This window comes from Pezoporus wallicus, unplaced genomic scaffold (genome assembly GCF_028554395.1).
Source record: "Pezoporus wallicus isolate ANWC-B61680 ecotype Strahan unplaced genomic scaffold, APGP_CSIRO_Pwel_v1 contig_13850, whole genome shotgun sequence".
NCBI classification, from domain to species: Eukaryota; Metazoa; Chordata; class Aves; order Psittaciformes; family Psittacidae; genus Pezoporus; species Pezoporus wallicus.
This window is the reverse complement of record NW_026635243.1, coordinates 958,968-983,122: the sequence shown is the minus strand read 5'-3', so window position 1 is coordinate 983,122 and position 24,155 is coordinate 958,968. Positions and strand designations below refer to the sequence as shown.

Sequence of the window (24,155 nt, the reverse complement as noted above, 5' to 3'; positions counted from 1 at the left end):
TTAGCAGCTACTAGCAAGCTAGGAGCACGCTAACAAGCATGAGCAGCTTAAAAACGTCACAACGGTTGTTATTTGTCACAGTGGTTCTTTCCCCACGTCACAAGGATGTTTGGTCCCCACGAAGGACGTGCCAGTCGTCGTTTTCTTGATCAGTGTTTTTCCATTATACAACCTTTGCAAATTGCTTACATAATTAGGGTGGTGAGGCACTGGAAGGGGTTGCCCAGGGAGGTTGTGAATGCTCCATCCCTGGCAATGTTCAAGGCCAGGCTGGATGAAGCCTTGGGTGGCATGGTTTAGTGTGAGGTGTCCCTGCCCATGGCAGGGGGGGTGGAATTGCAGGATCTTAAGGTCCTTTCCAACCCTAACTGTTCTGTGATTCTATGATAATGCAAGGCAACACCCCTCACTATTGGAAAGCACACTGTCTCTTCTGACCCCTCCACACCATGAACTGCTCACCACTATGAATTATTAAGCACACAAAGCCCACTGGGAGGTGTATTTCTACTTATGAGGAAGGGCCTGTTGCCTGGGGAAGAGCAAGGCACTAACATCATTTATTGAAGACATGGAATAAGTTCACAGCAAAAGTGGATTCTCAAGTCTCTGATGCCAGTATTCACCTTAGCCAGGACTGTTCAGTACCTGAACCGCTGCAACGATCCAAACCATTCTGCCACGGCATCTAGGAAGTCTGTTGTACTGTGGTTAGAATCAGAACACAAAACCAGTAGTATTCAGCTAGTAAATACACACAGCACTTAGGTAAAGAGGAGCAAAACCGCTAAAACAACAGTGACAGAGCACAGATGATTCTCCTACATGAATTTTAAAGCCTTCCTCTGGTTCGTTCTGTGCACTCTAAGAAGAAAGCTGCTGAGAGCCGGAGGTTCAGAAACAGATGGCTCTACTTCTCTTCAGCCTCTTTCCCCATTAAATCAAAGACATTAATGACAGAGGCATCTAGAAACATTAAGAAACTGTTTTGTAGGTCTCTGACTGCAGATTTTCTACCCCAATCACTGCAGACGTGCACATATCTGAGAGCAGAACGTTACGGAGGCACTGGCTGGACACGATGCTGTCAGGGGAAAGAGGCCAGGAAAGAGAGAAGCAGCAACCCCACAAGGTTACTGCTCTGCTCCCCTACACAGTGTGAAGATTCATGTTCTGATGGTGTCGCTCACCTCCTGACCATCCCCAAGTGATGCTCTGCAGCAAGAACCTTGGAAATCTGGACAAATTCCTCAGGGGGCTTGCAAGTCCTGTTATGCATCATTCTTTTAGAGGACAGATACTGGTACAGAACAATAAGAGCAGTTGAAAGGTTTATAGTAAATATCTGCCCTACAAACAAATCGATGAGGAAATCAACAGCCAGAGCTCTCCAGCTTCCGTGCTCTGTGGCTAACTGCTCTGTCTCTTAAAAGCTGAAAGGCAGAAGACTTAAGAGCTTCAGTAATTCAGGGTCTACTTACTTTTTTCCTTCTTCCTGAGCTTTTCTCCTGTTACTAATGAGTTATCCCACTGAGATGAATGAGTAGCACTGGCAGGACCACAGAATCTGCTTATTAGGAGCAGAGAGCTACGCAGGTAAATCTCATTAAAGTCGTTATCATGCCACATTACAGACATGGGAAACTAATATTTACCTATTTCACAGTGGTGTGCAGAGGCTTCATTAGGGGGTGAATTGTTTCAAGGCACGCTGATAAAAACTCCATGGGAGTGCAAGCGTTTTGGACTGACTGAGAAATTGCTGGGGAGGAGAGGGGGGAAATCATGACTGCACACCATCACTGCTGGTATACGAGGAGAACATCCCATCAGAAATGGGCTAAGAAAGCTCAAACAAGAAGGCAGAAAAAAACATCTTTGGTATGGAAGTCACTTTGCAGTATATTAAAGATGAGTTCCACAGAATCCCAGACTGGTTTGTGTTGGAAGGGACCTTAAAGCTCATCCAGCCCCAAGCCCTGCAGGGACACATTCCACTAGAGCAGCTTGCTCCAAGCCCCTGTGTCCAACCTGGCCTTGAACACTGCCAGGGATGGGGCAGCCACAGCTTCTCTGGGCACCCTGTGCCAGCGCCTCGGCACCCTCACAGGGAAGAGCTTCTTCCCAATATCTCATCTCAATCTCCCCACTGGCTATTCAGTACATTATCCATTATATGAAGTTCCAGAGGATAGGATATATATTTTTTTTCTACCTTAAAGCCCAGAATTAATCTGCAGCTCCTCTGGGAAATCACACAATTGAGTATTTTCAACCCCTCTGCACCAGCATGCATGGGAGCATATCAGGATGCATCCCAGCAAAGAAATGCTCAATTATTTATGACAAGAAGAAAACCCAAAATGAATACATACATTTTTATAGTGACTTTGGATACTGTTTGTCCCTGACACACAAGACAGACACCTCCTTAAAGCTGCCTGCACATAAAATATGCAGTGGGAATGTTCATCATTATCCCTCTAAATGATCTTCAATGTAATTCATGCAAGCATCGCTTTTACTTTACCACAAAATAAAGTATGTTTAAAGAAATTTAGCATCCAGTAACAGTTAAATCATGACACAGAAAGCAGATCTCAAACCTAACCCTACTTTGGTGAAGGGAGACTGCACACAGTATGTATTTTCTCTCTTTCACTGCCCACACCCCAGTTTGATAAAGTGGAGAATCACTGTGAAATTGGCTGGAATGTGGGGGTTGGAACTAGATGATCAGAAGGTCCTTTCCAACCCAACCCATCCTATGATCCTATGAAATATCTTAAACGAATCATTTCTGTTTCAGTTTACAGTCGCCCAGTTTCCGACCTCGACCTGCGGTTTGGGCTTTGTGCTGTTTTTAACTGATCATCTCAACAGTGCAAAGAAAGCACGAGTTCAACGGATTCAGAAACCCTCCCGCAGGCTCTCCAGAATCCAGGTTTTAGTCTAAACTTGAACTGAAAATAAGAAGTAACACGAGGAAGAAGAAGATCAGTCTTCAAGCAGTGTTTTAAATATGGGGCGTTTTGCTCATCTAGTTACTTCCTGATTTGGATGGTGCCTACTTCGGTATGGTGGCTGTTTCCCCTAGGCCAGAAACAGAACCTCAGGAGAATAGCACTTCAACAACTAACCTGCCTTCTTGCTTGTACAGAAAACCCACCAAGCAAGTACCTATTTTCCCTATTACATGACTGCACTTTATTCAACATCAACATACCAGAAACAGAGTAAAATTATCGCAGTGCTGCAAGTCTCATGGACACTGTTAAGAAAGAAATCCAAGGCTGCGACACTTGCCCTCACTCAAGTCCTAGGTCAGTAGCTAACGTACAACCTGCAGGTGACTTTGGCTCTCAAAACAATCTGGTTCTAAACACTTCACATGGGGTTTTGGGTGGCCCCTCCTGCTCACCACAGTCCTCTCCCCGGAAGGAGGGAGGATTTCAGTCCACCATCAGCTCCCAGCACGCCCAGGCCAGCCCCACCACTTGCACGTCCAAGCTGCAGCTTCAGAGTCATCTCGAGCAGACTAGGAGCAAGATCTGCTGATAATTTTGTCATCCCCCGCTCATTTAATAGTAAAAACCTCAGGTGCTTTTCTTTACTTCCAATGAAGTTTTACTGCTTTCCTTGTTCTGTCCTCAGGGGCCTATTTAATTAGTTCAGAATGCCAACGGCACATAGATCTTATGCTTAAACTAAACAATAGCTTAAATAATGCTCTAGGGAGGTGCTTTTCCCAGCCTGTTATTTTTAGGCATCTCGGGGAGCGCAGTGCGCTGTGCTACCACACTGGCAACAGAAAGAGGAAGAGCAAGAATGTTTTTCTCAACAGATTTTCACTCAAGATCTGCTTAGTGATTAGCATCAAAATTCTGAAATAATCAAATATGCTGGGTCCAGAAGTGGAGAAACAAGCAACAGAAAGCGTGATTCACTGCCCGAAGAAAAACCACCTCTTTAGCTGTTCTCACCCTTGTTTGGAGGGGTTTGGGCTTTTCTCAACGTTGTCACTGCCAGAGCAGGAGGAAACAGCAGCCACAACGGCCAGGAGCACGTTTCCCTCTAACTGCAGAGGGCAGGCAGAGAAGTCCCTCCCTGCAGATGGAGGTTGCCTGTGCAGGAGGAACTACAAAAGAGACCCAAGGCTCATCTGCTCTGGAAACTCAGCTAAAAGGAATATACATTAGCTATACTTAGCTGCTGCAGTGTAAAGGGAGCAGAGAAGAAGCGAGAGCCCCGCAGAAGACGTGTGCGTGTAGGAAGAAGCACTGATGCAGATGGCAAAATGCTCACCCTGGCTGGGAAGACCTCCAACTTGGAGCCTGCTGATTTAAGTGGATATGAAAGACAGTTAAATGAATCACCCAAGAACGATCACTCCTCACTAAGCAAAAGGAGATGGTAAATAGGAAAAAAAAAAAACCACATTTGTAACTTGTTACGTCAACTACATGGGTTTTAATTGGTCATTTTTGCAAGTGGATTTCAAGAAAATAAATCAGAAATCAGATCCAGTTTCAGAGAAAAAAAAAAAACACACAAGTCACTTCCTAGGCAAGGTGAAAGGCTGAAACTGCAGCATGACCAGCTGCTGGAACAGCTCAAACACCTTCTGGTCTCGTCTTTCCCCAAGACCCAAACCCAACGGCTCTGTGTAACCGATGAGAAACCGAGAGGGGTGTAGACAAACTGCCACAACCCACCAGCTCCCAAGCCGTTACCAGAGAACCCAAGGCTGAACCAAGCCAGGACCTGAAGCTGCAGGATGCTTTACTGTCACATCCCATAAGACCTAAGCTGATTTTGTTCACTGCCTACCACATAGATGCAATTTGTCAGTAAGTCCAGTGTCAGACGTAAGAGTCACTGAATTATAACCAGCAACAAGTTTGCTCCAAAGCCTTTAACTTTAATAACCTCGATAATCCTGCTCTAAAGCAACACTATGACCTAATTCACTCCAGTTCACACTTGGCAGCTGCACTGGCTGAGCAGACCCTGATCCACCCAACAGCTACGCTCATTCCAGCTCATTCCCAAACTGCCCTCTGGAAGCGGCGCTGTCACAGGCGTGCCCACCCCGCAGCACGAGGACAACCCCATCGTGAACCAAGAGCGGGTCCTACACGTAAGGGATAGATATGGGGATACCAGAAAACATCTCTTTTGCTAAAGCAAACACATAATCTGGTGGTGTAGCAAACAGGATGTGGTAAAATGAAAACTAGCTAGAGGTGGTTACGCACTCCGCTTCGAGACAGCCTGTACTTCCCCCATGAAGCTTCTGCTGTGGAGGAAGCAGCTTCAGTGGGAACAGCCGGCTGCTGGGCTACTGAATGCTGCCAGAGCGCTTTTCTGGGTGGTTCTGTATCTTCATGTCCTCTGAGTCATCAGGAGATTCTTCGAGTTCAAGATCATTCTGGAGCATCACTCCTGCAAGCTGTCATCCCATCTTCAAGAGAGGAGAGCAACCCATTTGCCTTCACGAAGACAAAGATACAAAGAGAGGACAGACACTTGTTTACGCAGACCTTATGAAGCCTCCAGGCCAGTTTCATCCCTGGAAGGCTGCTGCCACTGCCTGCTGATGGAGTTCCTGCTTTTAAGGTGAATCCAAAGGGCAGAGCTAAGGTTTTGGTTTCCAAGCTCAAGCTGTCCCTGCAGTTGCACACCTGGAGAAGGTGGCAGGGAGGGAATTTAGGCCAAACTTTTAGAGTGGGGCCTGGAAAACGCTGATCCTAAAAGGATTTAAGGGCTCATTAAAGATAAGCACTTGCACCTGATAAGAACAGCACCATAATTAGACATACTCATAGGAAAACATCCAACAGGAATGGCTCCGCATAGGACATCAGAAAGAATCATATCAGACAACTGATCAAAGCCCTGCGGTTTGCATTTGAAAGGAGGAGACTGAAAACCAGAGAAAACAATGACCTGGGGCTGCAAGAAAGAATTGTGCTCTGGGGAAAAAAACAGCTTAACAGTGCTCATCTACATGCTTGCCAAAGGAAAGAATAGGTGCCTTGATGAAGCTTTATAGTTAGTATACACAGATAAAACACTGCATAGTAGACAGCTCTTTAACTGAGAAAATAAAGGCACAGGAAGAGCCAGCAGCAAGGGGGTGAAGCAGCAGAATTACAGCTCAGGACCAGACACTCATCCAGCTCTGGCTGACTGAAACTCCTCAGAGCAGGAGCTGCCTCTGGGGCCCGGGTCCCAGCCTGAGCCGCATCCCCAGCACGCAAAGAGGCAGCAATGGGAGTAAAGAAGCGATTAGACTTTGTAATGACCTCACCAGATTTATTTTCACAGCCTCCCATATCACGCTTGCCTAAAACCGAAGGTACTTTACCACAAGCAATTATGCTAACGTCTGGAAACAGAACCCATTCAATGGCAAAGAACAAGCTACAAAACACAATCAAATTCAAATGAACCACCGCAGTAAGGAAATACAACATTTTCCAGAGCAATGCAAAGCCTTCTGATAAAAACAGTCGCGTTTCTCTTTAATCTTTGTTTCCTTCCAGTCTAAATCCTACTTCAGAAGAAAGCAGCTTCACAAGTAACCTCAATGGCATCCAAGTGGTCACAGGCGACCTCCCCATTGCCAGGTAACAAGGGCAAGCTCTGCTATGAGTGTACCATGGGGAGACGGGAGGAAACCTCCCTGCACGTCTGCGAGCTGTGCACCTGGAGGCCAGGGACACAAACTGGTGTGTTAATGGTGCCTCTAAACGGCCAGGGGCTCCTAAATGCCAGATTCAATGGCCACCAGAATGGGGGACAGAAGAACACAAAGCTAGGATCCTTTCAAGGCTACAGTTACCCAACTGTAATTGCCATAACTCATTAAATAACAGCAGCATTCTTCACTGTTCTTTGGAATCAATGGTGAATGAAACGTATTCCATTGCAGAAACAGAAATATCCATGACAGTGAAGCTGCTCTGGGTTTAAGGAGATAAAAAAAAAAGACAACTCCACTTCACTGCCACCAACGGAACAGTTAGAGCCAGGCTGTGTTTGCCTGCTTAAAATTCCACTTATTTTGCAACTGCCATGCTAGAGCAAATCCTAATGATTCAGCACAGACATCTGAAGTGAAGCACACGCTGGGAGACATCAGTACAAGCAAACAAGGTATTTACAGTGCAAAATTTCAGGCCAGAAGAAAAAGTGATAGCTTTTATGCACAAAAACACAGGCCACACTTCAGCTCCTGTAACACAATGGAAAGCTCCTTGAGACTGCTACGAATGCATCCTTTAGACTGGTGTTTCCGCAACCCTCTCTGCACAAAGCGATGAAATCCATTAATGACAATCTGTGAATACTCTTTATTTCAATCTGGCAATACTCAAAACTCCCACTCTGGAATATTCTCCCACCTACTGAGCTGCACATTTCTAGGCAACCAGGAAGGCTGGACATTGCTGCACCAGCCATGGAACCCAGCTAAAGCTCAACCACCCCAAAGATGTCCCCATTGCATCACTCTCCCTGGGCAACAAGGTGCATTTGCTTCCCCTGTTAGCTACAGTCTTGGTGTACTTCAGACAGGAATAGATCCATTGACCTCCTCAAGTCTTCCCCGCCTGCTTTATGGTTTTGTCCCCATTTTGCAAGACAAGAGCAGCTGTATTATCCCAGCAGACATATGCCAAAGGACAAGGATTTCACAAGCCCCTCATGAAATCCGTTCTCCTGCTTCACCACCCATCCTACTACTAAAACTGTTTCAGTCGTATCCAGATTCTTTAATAACTCACATGTCAAGCCCCTGGAAAATTGACCAACCTCATCATTTCTGCAACAGCTTTTCTGGTTTTGAGGATTGTTCAACCTCACTTCTCCCTTTTATAGCCTACATTAACACCCTATTTCAATACCTCCTTGTAGGTCGTGTTTAGCAGACCGCTAAGTGAGGTCTGCTCATTCCCACTGCTCTTTCCTGGCCTCTCTCCAGCAGGTCCATGTATATTTTGTAGTCCAGGGCCAGGATGGACACAATACTCTGCCAAAAGAGGATTACTTCACATGCCTCACTGGCTATGATCCTGCTTTTATATTTAGTCATATGATGCAGCACAGACAATACAACCTCAGTGTAATGGCCAAGGCAGTTAACAGTGTCTACCTGAGCAGCGGTTCTCCACCCTGGATCTGTGTGATCATTCCAGCACAGACACAGAGGGCACTGCTGGTTTTGACTGAAAAGCATCACATTCCCCCCACCTCCTCTAGTCAACAGTCACACACACAGCATACAGAGGTTCTTCATCCCAACATTTACATCATTACCTAAAATGCTGCATAGTAACTGATCCCTGATGCTCTGATGCAAACTCCTTCCACATGCCCATGGAAGCACTCACTACCTGTTCCTCAAGCCCATCTCCCCAGCAGCTTGCCCCATCACACAGCAGGTTCAGCCAGGCCACGTCTCCCTCTGTTGCCAGCAAAAGCATGATGTCAGACAGTCAAGGTAACACATACAGTATCTTTACTACTGCTGCTCCCTTATCAAGAGGCCATATTAGCCCTGAAGAGGAAACACAAAAGTGTAACTGATGTGACACATTACATTGCTGACAAGCCCATACCACGTAATATAATTTTCTCCTTGATGTTTCCAATAATTTAATTATTTTCCCAGTAGTTTTCCAACCCATGAAGCTGACAGATTGCTCTGCTTCATCCTCTTCCCTTCCACAGCATTTCATTTTATTGAAGACCTTTGTTTTACTGCGTCTTGTCCATACTCCAGTGCTCCTCAGACCATCTCCAACACTGGTTTCCAGCAGTTGTTACAGAGAGGTGGCAGGCAAGCAGGTCTTAATATTTACATGAGTGACATTTCACCTTAACTATGACTTACCAATTTTCTGATGAAACATCTTGCCAAAGGTTAATTCACCCCTTTCCTCAAGGTATTTCTGCATAACACTGCGGATACTGAAAAAGAAGGGGAAAAAAAGAGTTACTTGAAACTGCTTATTTTAAACCAGACCTTTAACATCCTTTGGAGAAACAGATCTCTAAAATGAAATGTTAGTGTAAAAGACTCATGCAGGATGAGAGTTTTTATCCCAGTTAGATAGTTGTGGGATGAACTGAAGGGTGGTATGGGGCTGCCAGCAGGAGCTGGAGCACCAAACACTGAAGTGTTCTTCCTCAGACAGAGACTGCAGCAGAAACTCATAGGCAGCATCAGGTGGACCCTTGCCTCGGGGTCATAGCACTTCCCAGGGGACATTCTGGGCATCACTTCTGTATTCTTGCATCAGGTTTTAGCTTGCACCATGTAAAACAAGTGTACAAGTCACTCAGAGCTAGAGCAGGCTGTTAGCACTGCAACTGCCATCTATCATCCAGAAAATGAGCCAACACAAGCTCCATTAGGCCCCTAGCTTGGCTGCAATGCACTTAACATCTACTTTGCCTAATTTATAATGTCACAATCACCCATTTAAACCACATTAACAAAGATTTCCTTTATTTGTCAAGTAACCTCAATATTCATTGCAATATAATGCCCATAAAAATTCCACAGGGGCAACAATACAAGTCCATAAATTTGAGAATCCATGCAGCCCAGCAGCATCGTGCCTCGGTAAACCAGCCCTCTTGTCACAGCACGAGGCCAAGATTCCACTGGACCTTTTCTGTTCCAATTTTACAATTGCTATTTTCGTATGTTCTATTTGTTTTGCCAAGAAGCACCACGAGCGCCCTGTAGAAAGTGCTCATGTCTTAAACAAGACTATTCGATACCACTCAGGTTCCTACAGAAGACTGAGCACCTCACCCTTGTAAAATGTGGCCTCGGAACTGCTTTGGGTTACCCTGAGCAGCAGAGCCCTGCCTGAAAAAGCAAAGGGCTGAGACCATCCCCAGCCCTGTGCATACCTACAAGGCCCCATCACCAGAGCTTCTGAAAACCCTCCCAGACATCAACCAGCATCTCTTCCATCATCTCTGAGGAAGGAAAGTATCTGCACTCCTCTTCAAATGAGGACCTGAGGCATGAAGTCCGCATGACTTGACCAGAAAAACATCTCTAATAAACGCCAAGAATTAGCTGGAAGGCTTAAACCCCAGCGTAGGGAATCTCTCTATGAACAGTTTTCATGTATATCTCAAAGCCCCGCCTGGAACACAGCTCCACGAACACTGTGATCCCAGGCGAGCACTTTGGAGGGTAAGCACCACGTCAACTTAAACAAGAACGGGGAGGGCTGAACGTTGTTAATCAGGTTCAAGGTTATAAATTATTCAGTGACGAACTTGCTAATCTTTTTATCTGCTCATTACAAACTATGCCTCCTCTCTGCGTATTTTAACGATCTAAACAAAATACTGATTCCAAGCAAAGAGGAAGCAGTAGATACTGTGGTTCTGCACTCAGGAAAAGCGAGGTAGTAAAGGGAAATCTCTCACATAAGCAGCAGAACTGCCAAGTGTGGCTGCCTGTTCTTTGGGCAGGCTTTTAAAAATATACATTTGAGCTTAACATGTTTAAAATAATGATGGTAAAACGTAATTCTGCTCTTAAAGGCGAGCACATTGATGGCAAAATGCCTCCAGTTGTACCGATGTGCCAGGGAGCATGGGCAGCATGGCCTGCTCTGTATCCCGCTTCTCCCAACCAGCCCTTCCCCTTGTCTCTCCATGCTTACGGAGGGCTCATAGATGACCATGGTGTGCATCACCATAGACCACAAACTTCTCTCCTGGTTGACCTGAGCCCATCAGAGCGCCTGCACTTGGAGCACTCTTGTGCAACGTCCCGTTCCCACTGACCGCTAGACTGTTAGTAACAGAATGAGCCCTTTTAATACTGACATCAAGAAAGCTTTTCTCTGCTCCAACAAGTGCACTGCAAGAAACTACACAAACATAGCTCAGTCTGGACAACGGGAGGAGAGAATGAAATATTTAACGTGTGACTGAAGCGGCCAGGAAAACACTCTGATTGTGATAGGAACAAAGGAGCACGCCTCCTCCTCTCCCTCGACACGCAGCGCTTCTGGTCTGATGGATAACATGTCAAAGGAACAAAATGTTTTGGCAGCTACAGAATCTGAACAAATCTGTGAAATGATCACAGGCTCCAGGAGTCCACACTGCAATCCAGCTTCTGAACACAGACTGCCACCCCTTCAGAAGCAGTTCTCCTTATCCAGATGGATAAACAGGAATAAAGGACATGGACTAGATTGTGACTACCCAGAATCACCACCTTCAGTTCTCACACAGACGTCGAAGGTAGAAATCCTTCTGTGTTCAAAAGAAATGAAGCACAGTCCATGTATGCTTCAGGATGGAAAATTCTGAAATGGAGCCTAGCACATTCCATAAACAGGAAGGAAGAACCCTCTCTGCTTCCATACACTGAATCATCAGTTGCCCTACACACAAGCAATCTGGGTTAAAAGCTGCGTTTCACAGAGAGGTAACCATTTCTGAAAAGCTTTCCATACCCACATGTGCTTTCAGCACAAACCACGCACTAATGCGAGAGTGGACTTCTTTGCACAAGTTCACCTCAGTTCACAGCATGATCTACCTTAACAGCACCGCTCAGGAGAAGCGGAAACAAAAGCCACCTAAAATATCTGACTGTGCTGTGGCAAAACCTTCTGCCTGTGTACCTTCTTCCTTTCTGAAATGGAGAATAGCAAACAGAAACATCAGAAAGGCTCAGGTCACTGTCCACATACCACAGGTCAACTGAAATAGCAAGGACACTTAGGGGAAATCACAAGTCAAGTTTAAGATTTGATGAGAAATGCAACAGGGACTCTGAATACTTCACTGCTGGTTTAACCAGCACTGAACTGAAGTGGGGATCTGGGAGCATGATGCAGCCCTTTGCCCTCGACGAGGCAGGGAAGAAAGCTGCACCATGCCAGGGTCAGCCAGAGACAACTAATGCAGAGGTGACCCATCAGCCAAGTTTTGGGAGAGCTCTTCATTGCAGGTAAGGCAGTCACCTCCATCCTTGGCACTGCAGACAGTACCCACGTACTGCCTCATGCTGACGTTGAGGGGGGGCAACGGGATGCTGCAGGCACTTGGAGCGCTCATCTCTTGCAGCGCCATGAGAGAAGTTGCCCTAAAAGCAAAAGCTGAACAATCCAGCAGCTCAGAGCTTACTGCCTGCCCAGGAGCAGGCAGGAAGATGACACTGATATCTAACCATAAACTCTGTGAGCAGCACAGGTCACTCTAACCTGGTCAGCTCCTCCACTGCCCCAGGAAAGGGGTTTGTTACAAGCATGAGCTGAAGAATCTGTTCAAAGGAGCTTTAAGCTGCATCTTGAAGCTGTAGCTACTACAGCCAGCATCCTGGTCTTGCAGACTTGATCAAAGAAACATGCTGAAAAGCAGCCTTCAGGTTAAAACACATTTGGCAATTCAAAAGCTCTCGCTGTCTACCAGCATGTGTGGTGGCACATGGTCTGACAGGACACAGCCGACTGCCGCGGGGCCAAGGTCGGTACAGGCGGAACATGTCTACTTCAAATCACAGCGTCTGAAAACCAGGAAGAAAACACATTCTGTTCTATTTAAGACAGAAAAGGATGTGCACGGAACAGGCATCATTCACCCACAGCCCTCCCTCCCTGGTGAGCTACACCAGCAGTAGCAAACCAGGAGGTCCCCTGGAGAGCAGGGTGAGGATGAGGGCATAAGCAGAAACAGAAGTTAGGGAGGAGGGCAAAATAAAGAGCATTCATTTTGGCATTTCCTAGAAGTCGTGCTCTTATATCAAAGCTGCCTGGATTCTGTCCCTGCAGGTCTGATACACCGCATTGTGCAGGAGTTCTTCTGAAAGAAGCTTGCACCTAGGAAAAGAAAAGGGTAAAGAAAAATGGGATGGTATGTATGTGAATACATACTCTTACTACTGGAACTCGATCAAGAAGCTATTTACTATTGGCCTTACTGTATCTTAAAGGAGCTTTTAATTATTTATCATAAAAGGCAATTATTTTTTCTTATAAATCACTAGCAGTTCAGGTTTATGGGATATTAGATATTGCAGAGATGCACCTGACAGCTTGAGAAGAAAAATGTTTGGCCTTATTGCAAGCACTAAAGAATCATACCCACGTCAGGAATGCACAGTTACACTCACTACTATGTTCACCTATAAGCTGAACCAGAAAAAGGGGAACAGAAAAACAAACCAAGAATGAAATGGCAGCTTTAGGGAGGCCGGCCTGAGCGCAGAGTTTGGTATACAACTCTGCCATCATTTCCTGTACCATCCTGGGCAAGCCCTGAACATTCTCTGCCTCGGCTCTCCAGTCTGTAAAATTAAGCTGGGTTTCTCTTCTTCCTCGTCTTTGTCATCAGGGCAGTAGCACCCTTCGGCATGTGTGTATCCTCTATCCAGCACAAGCTCCTGATGGTTCCTGGCACATCCAAGAACTGCTTAGATGCTAATAATTATTTCAAGAGAATGTAAGATATTCAGCAGCTAAACCACCACTGCCTCTGACTGCCGACCTTCGGCACCACCTTCCCACTCTCCCCATTCCAGCATCCCGTTTCCACACTGGACAGTCACCTTCCATTTATTCTCATCTGTCATCTCCCTTCTTGTTCTTACCCCCTCTTTCCTTTTTCCCAACCTCTCTCTCATCCTGTTCCCACCTTGCTCACGGTATTCATCACATCCCCTCATCCCATCCCTCCATCTCTGCTTTCCTCTTTGCCTTCTCTTGCTGCACAAATACTCCAGCCTGCGCCCACAGGTAAGTCTCCCAAAGACCTGAGCTTGCTGCAGTCAGAAAATAACCGAGCCCACTTAAGACTCAATTTCAAATGAGGAGAAAATCTGGATGCCTGAAGTCTAATACTACCAATGCATCATCAGTAATACAGCTTCTCCTCAGAAGTACTTTCACTGAGGTTTTGTGGAGAAGGAAAGAAAACAAGTCACATAACAGAAGGCGACGGGGAGAAGAAAGGAAACATCTCAACATAATGAGTAAATCTGTGCGGCTGATTACTGAGGGTGCTGTTATTTTCTTGTAGTATATTCATCACTGGCATGAAGAATCTCTCCAACTGAACAGAAAATTCCCCGTGAACGAGACTAAACGGCAACAATCGCTGGATCACAGCCCCCAGCTCAGCTTAATGCTCCGCTTCAGGGGTGAAAGCAAAGGGCAGACGCTCGCTGCAACCAGTAAAAAAGAATTAGCTTCCCTCCTGTGCAAGAGGTAAAAGAGACGGTGAACGTATCGCAAACCACTCAAGCCATTTCATTTTGCTTCCTCTGAGCCTTGCACCCAGCTCAAAGTTCAGCAGAAGTTAATACTTCCCCAAATTATTTTGTTCTCAGATGCTGTAAAAGTTATTTTATGCATCGCAACGCTTGTTCGAGTGATTAATGGGGCACAATAAACTCCCAGCATGTAAAGCTAGAAGGGACCATGAGACCATCTACGTATCCCTTACTTGTAAAATTCCACATTCGAAGAGGAAAGAAATCATTAGAAAGTTGTGGGAAAAAAAAAACATCAAAATCCAAACATTTTTGGACAACAATGAAATGACATGGAAAGTATATGTTCCTTCTATTCTTTTACTGCTGAGCATCCGATACTATCCTATCCCGTTACTGCAATACCCTTGACAGCAATGCAACATCCAGTTGACTTCATTATTTAATAGAGAAATAAACGTGATGGTTGGTGCTACATTAATTAGAGCACACACTCATCCTACTCTTAGTCTCACCAGCTGACAGGTAACGTGAAGGAAACCGAACTTATCTCCCTCCACCAACGCAGCAGCACAGGCACCTGCAGCGTGGTTCCTGGTCATTCCTGCATGGATGTCACAAAGGACAAGAACCGGGATAGAAAACAGAAAGGGAAAGAAACTGGCACGTACTTCTACCCAATTTTCTGCCCTTCTGCACCCTCTGAAGCTGATGCCAAGCCCACTGCCAAGTCACTCACTGCGGCCAACTAATGCACTTGTACCTGTCAAGGACAATTAACAGCATATTCCACCCTGTTTATGATGGAAGGGACTAAAGCTCAGCCACACATTCCCACCCCACCCCCCTTCCAGTGCATGTATCTCATCCAGGAGACGAAGCAGCTTCACTTACGCAAACTGTAGTAATGGAGCAAGTTTACGAGTAGAGAGCCAAAAGCAAGAGCTACATAGTGATGATGTCAAAATATGCACTATCCTCATGTTCCTTGAGGATCGGCTGCATTATCATTGCTGGAATCTGAAACTAACATAAAAGCCTCTAAGTACATGAATTTTTCAGGAATAATTACACTGCCTGGTAATGTCAAGGACTTGCCCTTCCACCAGAACGCTGCGACTGAGCGAGTACAAGGAGGAGAAATTGGAGCAAAACCACATCTCCCCGCTCCTGCAATTAAGTAATTTGTCACTCATCGTTCTTGTTCTTAAACAAATACAAACCACTGAAGACGTGCCAATTTTTTTTGAATCTATCTTCCCGTATCTATAAAATGTTTAGATCTTTCTTTAAATGCGGTGTGCAACCATAAACATGAAGTGAGCTACCACGAACTACAGCCAACGTTTTCTTTCGCCTGCGATTTATTTATTAATTTATAATCTCCAGATGCAATTGTACAGAGACTTCAGTGTTTATTTGCACTATCCAAATCCATCAGAAACTTGCTAAAACTGGACCACAGATCCTGCCCCAAAGGCCTTTGAACTGCCAGCATGACAGGGTCAACAAGCCCAACTCAAAGCAAGGAGAGACTGGCACACCGCCAGTGCAGCCAAGCCTTCCTTCTTTAGGGAAGTGCCTTTAAAAGGTTTAGTAATGCAAAACGGATCAAAAGTGAAACCTTTCACATAATATGCGGCCTAAGAATCACCTCTTCCCAGAAGTCTTTTAAAGAAGTTCAAACTACAGGAGCTGGTGCTTGTTTGTGCATCACCAACCCATGGCATCGCCCAGGCTGGATTGCCGTTTGCCTCTAATAAAGGCTTTGATTTGCAGAGCTCCACCTGAGAAACCTGCCCTTTCCCCAGTTCCTTTCTCCACTGGAGATGACATATGCTGACAGGATGAACTCCTGGCACACTGGAAGGGGACTGGGGGGGTTCTACATGAACGGGGGGGGGGGGGTCTATATGTATCCCAACCCTCTCAGACATCATTATTTATGAAAGGCATATTTATATAGGTGTTTACTCAGTATTAGGATTATCTTCTTGCAGAAACTAACACGCATGGGGTGAAGCTCTTGCTGTGGGAAACAGCTGTATTTTCTAAAGCTAGGAACTGCTGCTTTTACCTCAATTTAGTTCAATTAAATTGCTTTATTCCATTTATGCACCTAGACCTGACGGCTCCTGATTGGCTTTTTTCTAATTCTATTAATTACAAAAAAAGAAATAATAATGTTGTTCTTGATAAGAAGATTAAACCAGGCCATTCCACAGGACTTCACCTGAAAAGAAACTGAGACCTGCACACATCCATGTCCTGATGTTATCATTCCAGAGCTCTGCCAAAAGCATTTCACATGGGAAGGCCTGGGCACTGTAAAGCTGTCATACCTGTACAAGGAGCAGTGGCTGTTAATTTTACTGGAAAGGCAAATCTGCTTGTCCACATCTCCCACCAGGAACACCATGAGTGCTCCGTGTGCTGCAGCTGGTCAGATGCATCACACCTACAATGCAACATCACACCATAGAAGCTTCCCCTCAAAACAGCCCTGGAAACATCCCTGTTTCCAGCACAGCATCAGCAGACTGCACACTGATCCCTTCCCAGATCAACCTCATTTACCTTCTTTCTTAATTAAAGTAATGACACCCGAGGGAAGGTCTATGTTTCAAAACATAAGCTTCAGTCTCACAGCATCCCCACAGGAGAGCTAATTGGAGCATCTCTCTCGAGGCCAGAGCTCTCTTGCCTGCACACCGAGATGCGCTGAGTACTGTGTGCTCAGGAGCAAGACAGTCCAGGGCCTCACTGCTTATCCAAAGCTTGGAAAATCAAACTGCAATGCCTGCATCTGCCAAAGGTCCTACGAGTGACCAAAGGTACACATTTACTTTCTGACAGGCGTAGTTTCTGATCTGTAGAGCACAGGTAGCACCAGAGCTCTCCTTTCAGACTCTCACTTCTCATCTATTTTAGCCTTGCCACGGGACCTTCGTCCTCCCATGCTCTTCCCACATAGGCCTGTCTTTTATTAACGAGTCACTGCAGATAAACAGATAAAGAAATAACAGCCCGAATTCCCAAGTGAGAGAACACCCAACTGGCGCAGGGAGCAGCATCCGCAGCCCTGCTCCACAGGCTCCGGCACTGATAGTCCACATCCATCCCGAAAGCCTGCATTCTCCCTAAGCACAAAGCTGAGATAAAAAGCAAGCACACGTTGTCAGCAGCCCCAAGCTTCCCGTATGTATCCGAAACTATTTTGAGAAACCCATCTTTTTACTACCTTCCCAACCACACACTTCTACTGACAGCACTTAGGAGGCTGAATCGCTAAAGAAAAATCTAACTACTGTCATCTGTCCTCACCCCAGCAGGGCTGAGCTCTTCCACAACAAAACCACAACTGTTCAGTCCTTCTTGTAATGCTAAATCAAGCTTTAACCCCTCCTCAACCAGTTACCATGTGAAGAGTCAAGCATCCCTTTTCGGCCAAGCAAGGTAAGATGTAAGCTTCAGTCTACACACTTCATCATTGCTGAACAGGAAGACTAACCTTTGAAACACACACCTCACTATCAATTGCACTAAACTAAATGAACAACTGCCTTCTCGACCGTACTTGTCAATAGTAATTTACTACATTAAGTAAGGAAATCAAAAATAGCCTAAGACAGGAGACAAGCAGGATGGGCCAGTGCAGTGCTCACGCTGCTCTCCAGGCATCCAACAGCACTACCGCTTGAGGCAGGGGACAAAAGGCATGCTGAAGTGTCTCAAATATGTAAAAATACACCCTCATGGGTATTTTTAGCACTTGAAAACTGGGCAGATGCTCTGCTGTCTCACTGAAATGAGAAGACACCATCTCAGAAATGTCAGCTGCATTGCAGAAGTACAGTAACATGGAATAATGCACCCGTACGAGTGGTTTACTACCAGCTTCATGACAGTGCCCAGTGAACTCTGAGAAGCTCCATTTAACAGCAACACTCTGGCCTTGGAAAGTCCCTACCACTTGTCTCCATCACACACCTACTCCAGGGTCACCTACAGCACTTGCTGGAATCCTTGACTTGTGTTCACCACACATTCAGCCATCCCTCGCTCTCACCAGGCTTAGCCTCCTGTGTTCTTCACTTAAACATCCACCTCAACCAAGGAGCTGCAGTACAGCTGCAAGACAATAAAGGAGTTCCTAAACCCGTTTCACTCAGAATCCTTTTTCCTTCTGTATTTCACAAACTGCGTGTCGATGAAACCATTCTGAACAGTTCAAGGGTCCTGCATGCTGGTTTTAATTTCTCACTTCAGATTTTTCACTTCAATATTTAGTAAGTCCTGGAAATGGCATAAAAATACCAAGAAACACTTCACCAAAAAAACCTGTAAATGTCAAACAAACCCCTCAACTGTTTGGCAGTTTTACACAGCCAAGCTTAAGAAATTCTATTCAAATAATTTACAGTCATTATTGCCACAAGCAGATGGAACACGCTCCAGTGAAGCATCACCTTACAGAGCTAAATTCACAAATTCAGCCGAATTAAGCATTAGATCCTTAATCCTCCATAGCATCTCCTGTTTAATTCTGCATTCATTGGCACGTTTCTGTGCAAAGCCCAGGAAATGCATAAGCCTTTGCAGAATCTGGGCCTACGTTCTGAAAACAGGAAAACAGCACTTTGAAGATTTCTACCATTTGCATTCACACAGTGAGGAAGAAGCGTGATACAGCACAAGACTTCCTGGAGCTGCCACGTTCTCTAAACAACCTGCATATAAAGTAGGGGGTTGGTGTTAATGTCACTGCTGAGACCCTGCCATGCCACGGCCCAGCAACACAAAAGGTGCTGCAGGTCCCGCATGCCATCGGAGGGAAGTGAATGCAAATGGGCAGAGAGAAGCAGACGGGAAACACCACGGGTAAACACAGCAACCACTGCCTCAGCACTGCAAACACCGGGAGATTAAACACAATAAACCTCAGGAGCCTCCTAACAAACAGGGTGTTTCAAGGAGGGATTCGGGGAGCAGCTCTGCAGGCCTGAAGGCAATGATCAGCACAGACCAAAGCTGGCAGTGCCCCTCACCTCGCATCGGGCAACAGAAGCTGCAGCAGTTCCCGATACCGTGGCACTAAGCAAGAGATGCTCAGTGAGTGAAGTGCCAAAGCAGAAGCCCAAAACTGAGGGGTATGCTTGGAGCAACAGGGAAGCACCTAGAAAGATGCAAAGGGATGACACGGGTGTAATGGCAACAAGGATGAAAATTACACAACCAATTGTCAGGAAGATTTGGCTAGAGACAGCGCTCTAAATGAATAAGCACCACAAGAAAATGTTAAAGGAAGCCAGAGGAAACACCATCAAAGTAACCGAGGCTGACAGAGACAGAGGTTTAGCCTGTAACTTAGAGATGTTACAGAAGTTTCAAGAGGTACAAGAAAACGCTGGAGGGAACATGAAGAAACAACTGAAATTCAGAGAAAGAGTACAGCAATGCCGAGAGAACAAAACTGAAAACCAGAAGGATCGAGGACAGAGATGCTTAACTCCCAGCTAGAGATGCCCCTGGGTTTTCAGCACTGTAACATGAAGAAAGCAAAGCACAAACAGTTCAGGACAGAAGTGAGAAAGAAAAAGCAATCTCCATGCATTCAGTGACCCTCGACTGGTTTTACACGAGTTGGTCTGAGGACAGGTAGGAAAGCAAAGAGCACACCCCAGACGAACCTGCCTCAGGAAGAAGCAGTGGGGTACCAGTACTTCACTTCAACTCTAAAGGTAAAGCGAGGATGGATGATACCTGAGGAAAAACATGTTAGAAGCATGGCTTTTAAGGAAGTGACAGCAACATGCTCCTTTTTCCCCAAGGGGCAGGATTCGGAGCATACAGGAGGACAGCAGAGCTGGATGGAACCCACTGCAAGCCTCTTTGATTTCAGTTACTGGATTTCTTGGACCATTTTTCTCTATTTCGCATTATGAAAATCCTTTAGTCAGGACAGAGGAAGCTGCTAGCAAATAAAAGGAGCTGTTCTCTAGTGTTCTTCCACTCCCTTTGATCAAAATAAGGGAAATCTAAAATTTACATGGAAAAGTGAAGACCTTCAGAACTCTGCTGAATAGCCTAAAAACCAGAATGCAGCAAATTTACTCCTTCCCCAAAACTAAAAATATTGGACATCAATTGTGCAGAAAATGATCAAGGCTTCAGATTTGCTCATGTTTCAACACATCTGCTTTTCCGTTTCAGTCCTACCTGTGCAGGACATTCTGCCTTTGACACCCTTCTGTCCACCCATGCCAATCCACCCACAAAGCAGCTCCCAAGGAACAACGCAGAACTCAAGGATACCGCAGCTTTCCCAGGCCTTGGCAAGGCCCTTTGGAACGAAAGGAAACGCAAGAAGGGAAGGAAAAGCAGATGACAGGGGATGGAAAAAGGGTCGTTTTGTTTTGGTGGTTTAAAACAACAAAAACACCCTCAGCCTCTTCCTTGGGCACTTCTTGTCTCATCAGTGCTCGCTGGCCTTTTTCTTCCCAAACTGGGATATTTAACATGTTCGGTACAGAAGCAGTCTGAGGATACTCCATGTAAACTCAGCACTAATCAGCCCCATGGCCAATAAACTCTTCACCCTCATAGTTTATTTGCTGCTAAGCCTTGGCCTGCGGCCTTGGAATTCATTCTGCTTCACTACAGCTATTTCCTTGTAAACAGGAAGCCCCCTCAAATCTGCATGACAGTAAACTCATTTACTTCATTTGCTCTTATCTCAGCGATATAAAACGATATAAAACGGTGCCTACAGGTGTGCCAGGCTCCAGCAAAGAGACAAAGTGGGACAGGGGGGAAAACCTTTGTGACCTATCCCCAGGAGGCAACGTCAGCGCACAGGATGCCGTGGCCGGGCAGCGGCTGCCCGCTGGAGATAAACCAGCGGGGAACACATTCCTGCTGCAACAAGGCAGAGCCGTGGACTGTCAGGCGTGGATGTGATATTCCAGTGACCTTCGTGCTGTCTGTCCCGCTGGCAGCCAGGAGCCGAACGCCAGGATGCTGCTCGCAGCGTTACAACCGGTGCTCGTGCTCCTCCGAGGAGCTGCTCTCGCACCCCAAAATGAAAACACATCTTTGGAAACGTTGTTTGATTTCAAACTCGTATAAGGCAGGACGTTGTGTGCCGTGTTTTTTTTTTTACTGTTACTATATCAACCTGCATTAACCAGCCGATTTATGTAATTTTAAATGAATCACTTTGCCAGTGATACCGAATATTTAAGTATAGCCAACACACTGTGTCTGTTTTAATGAGAGGGACCAAAAAAAAACCCTGACCAGAAGCCAGCAGGAAGACATCTGACACCAGAATAACGGTCACAATTTCCTACTGCATGAGGAAATCCCTGGTTTCAGTTAGAAGCTGAGAAGTTCAGTCATTTCAAGCACCCTAAGAGCCGTTTGTGGTCCCAGGCTTAGGTAAGTCTGCTCTCATTTATGTCCACGCTTCCTCTCATTCATTTCCTGAGCTGTCCTGTTTGTCCCACAGCACCCTGGCACCGCTCACAAACCAATCCCTTGCTGAAGGCTCCTCGCCTTCTGCAGAGCACGACAGTCTGGGGGGGATGGCAAACAACCCTTTTCCTTTAGTATTGCATGTAAGCTGCAAACAGGTTCTTCCACACGCAGCTCCGGGAGCGAGGCGTTGCACCCACCTCACCCTTCACCTCTCCTCCTCCGCCGCCAAACTTCCTCTTGCACCCGGCTGCTGCTTCCCAAACACGGCTGAAGCATCTCAGGGCAACGACCAAGCATCGGCCAAATGCGGGTCCTGGAGGAGGAGAGCACTGTGCTGCGGGCTCTCCAGGCCTGCGCCGGGCGACGAGGCTTGCTCTGCGCTCTGTGCAATGGCTATCGGTACCAGCAGCAGCTTTTGAGCCTCCCCACAAGCTCCAACAGTGCTGCTGTTTGTTCATGTGGGTGCTGGAAGGACCCGTCCTCCTCTGCACCCCTCCACGTGCCATCTTCTGCCTCCTCAGAGGGCTCCCGTCCCTGCTGCATGGCAGAACCCCACTGCACATCCCTGCCACCGAGGACAGCAGCACTGAGGAATGTGAAGCTACCAGCGCTCCAGTAAACACACCGCAGCTCAGGCTAAGAGCAGGCTAAATGTTATGGGTATTATTTTCATGAGCATCTCCACACATCAGGAGAAAACCAGGCACCTGCACCTGCCCAAGAATCCATCCTCAACCAGACCCTAAAAACCACTGCCAACCCCATTTGCCCGAGGTTTCACATCCTCGTAAGGGGGATCAGCACAGGCCGAGCACCCCCGTGCCCCTCACCTTCCACACGGCCCAGAATTCAAGCGTAAAGGCAGAAAAACAAGTGACCAAGTGCGAGAGGGCTTCAGGGAGCCCCCGCTCGCGGCAGAGCTGGGCTAGGCCACCAGCAGCCATGCAAACTGCCTACACGCTTTGCAGTGCATGGGGGGGTTGGTTTTTTCTGCTGCAATCTGTAGCTTGCCTGCTAAAACATCATTTTGCATATATCCATATACATATATATGCACACACGGAGAGCCGTGAAAGGTTACTTTTCATTTCAGCAGTAAATAACTAAGCGATGCTCAGGTGATTTTATAACCCGTGCATAACCAAGGGCTGTCGTTCAGCAAAAAAAAGATGCTTCTCATAGAATCCCAGCCTGGTTTGGGTTGAAGGGACCTTAAAGCTCCTCCAGCTCCTACCCCTGCCACGGGCAGGGACCCCTTCCTCTAGAGCGGCTTGCTCCAAGCCCCAAGCAAACCACCCCAGCCCGGCAGGACGCCCAGTGATGGAGCCGGCCGTGAGCCCGAGCCGTGCCCCGCTTCATGGCTGAGCACACACCGGCTCTGCTCCGAGAGCTGCCTGCGAAGGGAAAACCCTCCCGCCGAGCCTGTCCCCGCATCTCCCTGCTCTGTGGTCAGAGCACCGGGGACTCAGCTCTGCGGAACACAGCAGCGAGCTCGCCTCCGCTCGGGTTCACCGTCCTGCGGAGCTCACCGCCCCACCTGCCTCTCACCCGCTCGATGAAGCATCAAGTTTGGGCTCGAACACCCGCCCGGCCGCGGGGTGCTCGCTTCCCCCGGAGCAGCGGCGCTCTCCGCACCTCCACCTGCCCGCAGGCGCCCCACAAGTTGCTCCCAGCCCTCGCACCCACCGGCCCCGCTCGGGCCGCCCGAGGCCGCCAGACCGTTATGTCCAGCACCGCGGAGGGGAGGCCGCCGGGCCGCGGCCGGTACCTGGGCTCGGGCAGGGTGATCTTCTTGCTGGCCCTGGCCGCCGGGGTGCTCTTGCTCTTCTCCATCGCCATCAGGTAGCTGACATCGGCCAGCACCGCCTCCAGGTCCGCCATGTTCCCGCTCCCGCCGCCGGGCTGCAGATGGAGGCTCCGCCGGGGCAGCCGCCCCCGAGGCAGGGGTTGGCGGCGGGCGGGCGGCGGCTCCCGCTCCCGTTCCCCCTCCGCCGGTGCCGCCGAGCGCCTCCCGGCTGCGCGTGTGCGAGCGGGGCGGGGAGGGGGGGGACAGCGGCCGCCTCCCCGCCCTCCGCGCCCGGGGCTCGCCGCCGGCCCTGCGCGCCCTCAGCCCGCGGCCGCCGGGGACGGCGGGCGGGAACCCCCCCCCGGGCCGCGCACCGCCCCCGCCGCGCCGCAGCGGCCCCTCAGTGCTCGCCCGCCCTCGCCGGGCCCATGGCGGCGGCAGGGCCGCCCGGCGCGGCCCCCCCCCCGGCTCGCAGCCTACGCGGCCCCCGCGGCGCCGGGCGGGCAGCTCCGGGTGCGCCCGCGGCGCTCGGCGGCCATGGGCGGGCGGCGCGGCCGCAGGGGCTGCCCGGCGGCGGCTGCGAAAACCCGGACCTGGAATCGGCGGCGGGGCCGGAGCCGGGGTGGG

The 24,155-nt window shown here is 47.8% G+C and overlaps 1 protein-coding gene across 1 annotated transcript in view; it reads right to left on the bottom strand.

Moving 5' to 3' along the window:
* Window positions 1-23,764, bottom strand: part of GRK3 (G protein-coupled receptor kinase 3) — a 57,448-nt gene extending 33,684 nt beyond the window's left edge. Inside the window, exons 1-2 of the mRNA XM_057413251.1 lie at window positions 23,511-23,764; window positions 8,900-8,976 (exon numbers count right to left, since the gene is read on the bottom strand). Coding sequence (XP_057269234.1) covers window positions 8,900-8,976; window positions 23,511-23,623 — 190 coding nt within the window. The 5' untranslated portion in view covers window positions 23,624-23,764. The remainder of the gene's footprint in view (window positions 1-8,899; window positions 8,977-23,510) is intronic.
* Between the last annotated feature and the right edge of the window lie 391 nt (window positions 23,765-24,155).